Here is an 8,868-nt window from a genome sequence, read left to right on the forward strand (position 1 = left end):
GATCACTCATGGGAAATAAAATAAATTGAAGGCCAAGATTTGCGTATGGTGAATGAAAGAATGCCGTCATGCATGTAGGATAAATACATCGCATCATGCTACAAAAAACAGAAAAGAGAAGTAAAACCCTCTATCATAGAGCCTCTTCCCCGTGAATATCTAGACACAGGAGAAACACAAAGGAAGAAGTTTTTGCATATAATATTCATAAATGAAGTTTTTACTCATTATCCATTGGCAACAGAGACACCTTAATAATATGATTTCCTGGTAGACAAACAATTACAAGATTTGACATTAGTGTGCTGACAAAAATGGCATATTAAAAATACCAATAAACTTAGAAAAATGGATGGTCAATGACTAAATTGACCAAGCCAAATAAGGTCTAGATACTAAAGGTAATAACTAATCACTTGACTAATTACAGGTAATTGCAGGTAATAACTAGTCAGTTGGCCAGCGTACTTGTCCCAGCACTTGCATACATAGGCAGGGCTCCCCTGCTCGCAACCACGGGGACCTCACGCCTCACGCTCGCCATTGCCATATCCACCGCAACTTTTGCCGCGCCAGCCACTCGACACGCCTCCTCGCCGATGAGGACCACGGGCGCCGAGCGCGGCCGCACCCCCTTCCCCTCCTTAGTTGCCTCGTCATATCCACGAAGCCTTCCTAGAGATTCTGAGATTGATCTCACCACTTCCGCAGGGAGTGCTCATGGTGACTGGGGCTCGGAGTTGGGTGGAGCGGGCGATCAGGATCCGCGACGCCACCGCGTCGTGGATCTGGCGAGTTCAGGAGTGGAAGGCAGCGGATCGGGCGGTGGCGGCGGTGACAGACCCGAGCACGAGATCTATGGCGCTGCAAAAGGCAGGGAACTGTCAGAGGAGGGCGGATCTGGAGCAGAGGACCCTGGCGAAATTGATCCACGGCGAGGCCACGATGGAGGAGAGGGCAAGGATGCCCGCCTTCCCCCAATCCCCGCCGGCTGCGTTTGTGATGTGGGCGCGGGCTAAGGCGAAGTCAGAGGATCCATGGAGGGCGCGGCGGTGGGAATGCATGCTGGGGGTGATACCATCAGGTGCATCTCCGCAGCGCGCATCCTCGTCGACAGCGGCCAGTCGAGATTGAGTGCGGATTCCCAAGTGGAGGTGAGGGCTCTGGAGGGGATTTCTGCTGCTACTTGCCACAATTTTCAATCCACGCCTCCTGGCTCTCCGATTCGAGTGGCACATAAGCGTGAGAATCGGCGGGCGACGTCGCCGCCGGCGTTGGTTACTTCTTCTCTGGCGAGAAAAAACTATGGGGGGCGCTCTGTCACTGCACGGAGGACCCTGCTTGTCGAGTGTGTGGTGGATGTGAGGCCCGAGCTAGAGACACTTAGCGACTGCTGGTTGGTTGGCGCTCGAAAAGGGGAGACACCCAAGCAGAAGACGCTTCCTGCAGATCCTATAGGAGAGAGCAAGGCCCGGTCTGCTCCCCAAGCTAGGGTTCATCTCCGCCGCCGCCGCGGGGCTCCTCCTGGCTCACTAGTGTGGGTCAGGAAATATTTGTTTGAGCGTGGAGAGTTCTCTGCCAAAGATTGCCACCCTGTTGGAGCGGCTGATCACCTGCCCCTTCTGAAGCAGTTAAGTTGCTCCAGGGATTGTTGGGCTAGAGAGCACGGGAGAATTCCATTCGCTGCTGTGGTCAAAAGGATGGCCGGAGCTGGAAGAGAGGGTTCTTGAGTGGGAGGGAGATCTGCAGCAGGGAGGGGAAGAAACGAGACAGGGCGTGGTGGGACTGCTAACCCGAAATCATCAGGAGGAGGGGAGATGCAGCACCAGACTACTCGACCTCCTGCGACCCAGATGCCTCCCATCTCTATCTACTCCAGGTCACCGATTGTTCCTCTGCCTCAACCGAATCATATGTTCCCACAGGGCCAGATGTATGCAGGATTTCCACTAGGAGGATATGCTCAATTCCAGGGTGTAAGTCAGTGGCCTATGCAACAACAACAATTCCCTTATCAGTTTCCTTTGTAGCCACGCATGATGCCATACCAATAGCAACTACCTTTCAACTCTGGGAGCTCGTCTGGTGGCAATGGCCTAGCTTTACCCTCTGGATCCAGCAAAAACAAAAGGAAGAAAAATCTCAAAGGGGGGCTGTGGACAACAATGCTAATCAGACACAGAGCAGCAGTGATGTGGAGGGGAGTGCACCTTACAATGTTGATCCGAAGTTCATTGGAGCCATATGCTATAACTGTGGACTGCCTGGACACTTTGTTGGGATGTGCTCTCTGCCCAGGAATTGTTTCATCTGTAAAACTGCTGGCCATCATATGGATGTATGCCCCACCTGATATAAGCCATACCCTGCTGCACACTATTGGGGGAGTGCTAACACAGGCCTGGGGTTCTTCCATGTGGAAGCTAGAGATGTTAGTGATAGCAATTGGCTTAACTTTGGAAATGTAGGCTTAGTGGTTGTGGATGGAGGGAATATCACAGGAGATGAGCTTGGGCAATGTTTCGCTGAGATGTGGAAAACCAACTGGCCATGGCAGATAAGACCATATGATAAAAACAAATTCCTGGTGAGGTTCCCCCCAAATAAAAGAATTGCTGAGTTTGCTGAGTACCCATCCATGAATCTGAAAAGGAAGAAAGCAACTATATCTTTCATGAAATGGGGAGGAGAAATGCCAGAATATGAGTCCTCGATAGAAACTTGGATAGTAATGGAAGGATTGCCCCCAAAGTGGATAAGCTGGAGTGTTATAGCTCAAGTGGCATCCATTTTAGGGGTTCTGGTTAATATTGATTGGCACATGATATTCAGAAGCTTTTATGAGAAAGTGAGAATTCAAGTTGCAGTCAGAGACCCCAGCAAAATACCTACTGATAGAGTGGTGGAAATTCAGCATGAGTTGTATCTGTTGAGGCTTGCAGTGGAAAAAGATGCTGAAGAAAGCTCCAATTCTGACAACCCATCTGACCCTACTAGCAATAAGATTGAAGACACCAATGTCAACAGTGATGATGATCTGCTGGGAGAAGAAATGCAAACTGAGATGGAAAAGTCTGGGAAAATTATTAATACCCCAAGGCCCTCTGCTGCTCCTAGAGGATCCAAATCAAATAGCTACAAAACTCCTCGGGCTACTATTGAGAATACTACAGGCTCAAAAACTCAGAGAGCTCCACTGACCAAAAGCTATTTGGAAGTGGTCCAGAAGAAAACTAGAGATGATTTTGGAGAAAAGTTGCTACCTAGCTTTGAAGCTGCTGTAAATCAAGGTCATGACAAGGCTGTTGGTCTAAAAAACAACAAAACTGCTATGAAGTGGGGGCCTATAGAAGCCACCACAATGAGTGACAGAATCATAAGAGATGGGAAACCTGCTCTGACCAAGGCCCAAGAATTGAAGCAGAAGAGAGACTTGGAGATTCTTAAAGGTAATAAAAGGATAACTAATTCTTTTACCTTCTTAGATAATGAGCTCTTACTTAATATTGCTAAATCTACTGGTATTAATATGGGAGATGACTGCCTGACAGCTGCTCAAAATGTTGAGATAATAAAACAGATTGAGCTAGACAGGTTAGCTAAGCTCCAAGACAATAACCCAGAGATTTTTCTCCCTCCTGATATTGATATCACAGGAGAGGAATTTAATTATGTTGAGCCTGATCCCACTGGCAGAGATAAAAATGGGGATAATACACATAATAATGTGCATGATACCTCAGATGTGCCATGGGTTGAGGTGTCTTCCCATAGGAAGAGTAAAAGTAGGAGGAGACAAAAATTTAATCATGATAGGTGTCTTTTGGAATGTCAGAGGACTAAATGGATCCTCCAAAAGCACTAGGGTGCAGGAGCTCATTAGAGCACATCACCCTGATTTTATTTGTCTTTCTGAATCAAAAAAAATAAAGTTTTACTAGTTCCCAACTAGAGGCCATAGATGTTGGCCTTGAATTTGTGTGGAACTGGCTTCCAGCTGTGAATACTGCTGGAGGGGTGTTGGTGGGTGTGAAACATGATGTGTTTGAAATTATTAGTTGTGACATTCACATCTTTAGTGTTGCTCTTATGCTGAGAAATAAAATAGACAACAACATATGGAGACTAATTTCTATGTATGGTTCTGCTTATGATGCTTTTAAACTAGACTTTATTCAAGAGCTGCATAGTGTTTTTGATATGTGGGATGGCCGTACTATGATAGGTGGGGATTTTAATCTAGTCAGAGAGGCCTGTGACAAAAATACTCGTGAGATAAACCAGCATTGGGTAGATCTCTTTAATGAATGGATTAATAAATTTGGCCTTATTGAGCTCAAAAACTCAGGGAGGAAATTTATTTGGGGTAACAACGAGGATTCTGTAGTTATGGCCACTTTAGATAGAGTCTTCATTACTGTGGAGTGGGAGAGCTTACATCCTAATATTCAGGTGAAAGCTCTGCCTAGAGTGGCTAGTGATCACACTCCCCTGGTGGTTGATACCCGTGCCATTAAGATCCCTAAAAACAAAATGTTCAGGTTTGAGAAATGGTGTCTTGAGGTGGAAGGTTTCTGGGAAGTGGTGATCAAAGCTTGGAATACTGAGTGTCACTTAGTTAAAGCCATTGATATTTGGCAGTTCAAAATTAGGATTACTAGAAATGCTATTAAAGGGTGGTGCATCAATTATGAGGCTGCCCAAAATAGACAAAAGCAATCTCTAATTGCTGAATAAAACTGCCTTGATATTATTGCAGAATCCCAACCTCTTCCCCCTAACTCCAGGAATAAAATTAAATCTATTTCAAGTGAGCTGAATGATATCTGGACTAGGGAGGAGATCAAAGCCAGGCAGAGATCCAGAGAGAGGGACATCTTGGAGGGAGAACATTATACTGGATACTTCAAGGCCATTGCTAACCAAAAAAGGAGTAAGAAACAAGTACTGATGCTGGAAGGAGAAAATGTTCCTGTGAATGATCCTAAAGGTATTCTAGATGTTGCTGTTAAATTTTATAAGAAGTTATTTGGATACCAAGATAAAATTGACATCACCTTAGAAGATGACTTTTGGGGTGATGATAGTAAAGTTACTAGTGCTCAAAATGATATTCTTAACACCCCTTTTACTGAGCAAGAAATTAAGGAGGCAGTCTTTGGCTCTTATGCTGAGGGGGCTCCTAGACCTGATGGGTTCCCTTTTTTGTTTTACCAGCAATTTTGGGACGTTATTAAGAATGATTTGTTTGCTCTGTGTAGAAACTGGGAGAAAGGTGAGCTAGATTTATTTAAACTCAACTTCTCTCTACTTACCCTAGTTCCTAAGGAGGTGGATGTTGTCAAACTTGAAAAGTTTAGACCCTTGGCTATGACTAATTGCAGCTTTTAAAAATTTTCCAAGTGTGTCACCAATAAGTTTGGCCCCATATGTAATGAATTGATTTCCCCTAATCAAACTGCTTTTATAGAAGGCAGGTTTATTGTGAAAAGCATTGTAGCTGCACATGAAATAATTCATGATGTTCATGCCAAGAAAATGTCTGGTTTTGTTTTCAAACTTGACTATGAGAAAGCTTATGACATGGTAAATAGAGAGTTTCTAGTAGATATGATGTCCACAAGGGGCTTTAGCCCTGACTGGATCAATAAGATTAAGTCTTTGCTATATAATGGATTTGTTGGTGTCAGGTTAAATGACATGAACAGTGACTTTTTCATGACCGGTAAGGGAGTAAGGCAGGGGGACCCTGCTTCACCCCTACTGTTTAATCTTGTAGCAGATGTCTTCACTAGAATACTAGACAAGGCATCTTCTAACAAGTTTATTGAGGGGGTTTTTCCTCCCTCTAATCCTGCTGGAGTAATCAGCCTGCAATATGCAGTTGATACTCTCCTTTTTCTAGGCAATAGTTTAGACCAGGCTAAAAACCTAAAGTGGCTATTATCTTGTTTTGAACAGATCTCTGGCTTGAGGATCAACTTCCAGAAATGTGATTTGGTCCCCATTAATATTAATTCTAATAGGGCTAATATTTTTGCCCAAGTCATGGGTTGTAAGCTGGGAAGTCTTCCCATTAGATACCTTGGAGCTCCTCTTCACTACAATAAACTTAGGAAAGAGGATCTTCAGCTTGTGGTTGACAAAATTATTAAAAGAGGGGCAGGCTGGAGAGGGAGGCTCCTGTCCTTTGGCAAGAGATTAATATTAGTACAATCTTGCCTGGCTAGTATATCTTCATATTTGATGGGGATAATTAAATTCCCTAAATGGGCTATAGCCCTGATTAATTCTCAACTGGCTCACTGTTTCTGGGATGATTATGAGGGGCATTTTAAATACCACCTTGCTAGTTGGGGGTCCCTAGCCACTAAAAAGAATTTTGGTGGTCTGGGTATAACTAATTTGGCAGATTTTAATCTTTGCGTTCTTCCTTCCTAGGGCAAAAGATATATCTTAGATGAGGGTAAGATCTGGAAGAATATAGTTGACCATAAATATAATATTCATAATCCTAATATTTTTGCCTGCTCTAGTGTGGGAGCCTCATCCTTCTGGAAAGGAATGCTCTGGGCTATTAAGGCCACTAAATTTGGGTATGCCTGGAAGGTGGATACTGGCAAGAGTATTAGATTTTGGGAAGATTGCTGGTGTGGTGAGACTAATCTTGCTACTCAGTACTGGGGGCTTTACTCCATTGTTGTGGACCAGCATGCTACCATTGATGAGGTTTGGGATGGGGTCAACCTAAAGATTAATTTCAGGAGATGTTTCTCCTCGAGCATGATGATTGACTGGAATAACCTTTTTGAGGAGATTAAAACTCTAGTTTTGATTGACAGACTTGATACCCTTGTATGGAAATACGAGACGAAGGGACTGTACACAGTAAAATCCTTTTACAATGTTGTTAATTTTAGGGGGATCCTCCCTGGGAATATTCCTGTGGTGTGGAAAATAAAAATACCTCCTAGAATTCAAATTTTTCTCTGGTTGATTGCAAAAAATAAATTCTTAACCAGAGACAACCTTTGCAAGAGACAACATGTTGATATAACTTGCCTTTTTTGTTCTGAACATGCGTCCTCTTGCCATTTATTTTTTTCTTGTGTTGTTGCTGCTGAACTTTGGAGAGTAGTTAGGGAAGCGGCCCGTATTGATATTTGTGATAATATAACAAAAATGCTGGAATGCTGGGTCAGCAAGCCTAACATTGCAGCTGCCTTTGTGCAAGCTGCGGCCCTGTGGGCTCTATGGAAAAGCAGGAATGACATATGTTTTAATCGGTTGACTTGGATGGGTATGCAGGTGATCGTGAGGAAGACTACAAAAAACCTATCCTTATGGGAGGTGGTCATGCCAGATGCTGCCAAGCCGGAGCTAAAAGAGATCGTGCAGAAGCTGGAGCAGGTGGCAAGAAATCCCCCACCCCTCCTGTGGCCAGATCGAGGTTGATTGGGGGAAGATATGGGGGAGAACTCTCTGGGAGCGACCTGATCATGCTTTGATATACCTAGCGTTGTGGCGATCTCCAATGCATGAAAAAGCGTGGAAAGGCGACTAAGGGCTGGAGCTTCGTCCTATTTTATCTTAGCTTCTTTCAGTTTTAGCCTTTCTATCGTCGAGGGGAGTTTCCCCCGGCGGGCATGTTGCTCTTTAGTTTCCTAAGCTTTTAAGCTTTGTAATACTTAACTGATACATGACCGTGTTCTGCTGGGTTTCATTGTTAATGCAATGGAGCTGGGGCTAGGCCCTTTTTCTCCAAAAAAAATGCATAATAGAACTACTGAAATGGCATGTACAGGCAGCCACCAAGATTTGTAATGCAGTCATAAACCTGCATACTAAAAAGTTGATAATTGTTCTTGCTGATGTTCTGCCTCATACAACAGATCCGACCAATCTATAGCTCAGTTGTAAAATTTTAAAAATAAAATACAAGAAATGACGGGGGAAGATGGTTGCATCTTGCCTAGAGAGGGGCACCATGGCACCATCAAAAAGTGATCTTTGTACAACAACGCAACTCTGTATGCTCAGTGGGAGGGAAATCAACATCTACCCAAACCCTACCTGCATAACAACAAAAAATTAGGTAGACATGAATTAGAGAGATGAGCCCAGGTCAGCATGGGAAAATAAGGAAAGGAAAACAAAGATCTTACATGTGCTCGAGTCTCCCCCACGAACTGGGAGATGCCCTCAAACTCTCCTCCTCTGCAGGCAGCCGCCGGGGTGGAAGCTCGACAAGGATAGATTCCTCCATTGTCGTTGTTGCCCTCACTGCATCACACATTCATCACATGGCCTTCCTAGACTGTGTGCCCTGCGTCCACCCTGCCTGAATGGAAGAGATTGGAAGATGAGCAGCAGCGATGGAGAGAAAAAGGGAGGGTAAGGGGGAAAGAGAGAGGGGGGATCACCTATTTAGAGCGGTAGCAAGCGCCATGGAGGTCACCTGTTCCTCGAGATCCCGCCGGCAACGAGCGCCATGGAGGGACAGGAAAAAAAATACATGCGCTTGGCCATGGAGGCAGTAAGGACGGGACGAGGAGACGAAGACGGGCGGCGGACCAAGTCCGTCTTCTCCGCAGCTGCACCCCACCGCTACTGGAGCGCGGTCTCAATCGCTCTTCTTAGGCACAGATCCATCGCCTGTGTGCGCCTTCTTTGGCGTGTCGCCAGAGAGAGAAGTGAAGGAGAGGAGGAGGCGGCATAATGGAGAGCAGGGAAAGTGGGGAGCGGGGCTCACATGGCGAGGTGCGGAGGAAGTGGGGGAGGTGGCTGCGGGACTGCGAAGGAAGCGAGGGAGGCGGCTGCGGTATTGGAGAGGGAGGTGGCAGCGGGATTCACTACTGCATGAATTCC

At 45.3% G+C, this 8,868-nt stretch overlaps 1 protein-coding gene across 1 annotated transcript; it reads left to right on the forward strand.

Moving 5' to 3' along the window:
• The first annotated feature begins 568 nt into the window (after nt 1-568).
• On the forward strand, nt 569-7,717 carry LOC123124234 (uncharacterized). Its single transcript, XM_044544895.1, has 3 exons — nt 569-3,449; nt 4,760-4,990; nt 7,309-7,717. Exons 1-3 carry the CDS (start codon nt 2,531-2,533, stop codon nt 7,506-7,508), a joined length of 1,350 nt encoding a protein of 449 aa, XP_044400830.1. The 5' UTR covers nt 569-2,530; the 3' UTR covers nt 7,509-7,717.
• The last annotated feature ends 1,151 nt before the right edge of the window (nt 7,718-8,868 follow it).

The sequence above is a fragment of the Triticum aestivum genome, chromosome 5D (genome assembly GCF_018294505.1).
Source record: "Triticum aestivum cultivar Chinese Spring chromosome 5D, IWGSC CS RefSeq v2.1, whole genome shotgun sequence".
NCBI classification, from domain to species: Eukaryota; Viridiplantae; Streptophyta; class Magnoliopsida; order Poales; family Poaceae; genus Triticum; species Triticum aestivum.

What these genes read in the sequence shown, in the direction of transcription:
- LOC123124234 (XM_044544895.1), top strand. Translation starts at nt 2,531, where the DNA reads ATGTGGAAAACCAACTGGCCATGGCAGATAAGACCATATGATAAAAAC. An exon ending in AGACTTGGAGATTCTTAAAG is followed by an intron (nt 3,450 to 4,759) that starts GTAATAAAAGGA and finishes ATATTATTGCAG; the next exon opens with AATCCCAACCTCTTCCCCCT. An exon ending in TCCTGTGAATGATCCTAAAG is followed by an intron (nt 4,991 to 7,308) that starts GTATTCTAGATG and finishes ATGGGTATGCAG; the next exon opens with GTGATCGTGAGGAAGACTAC.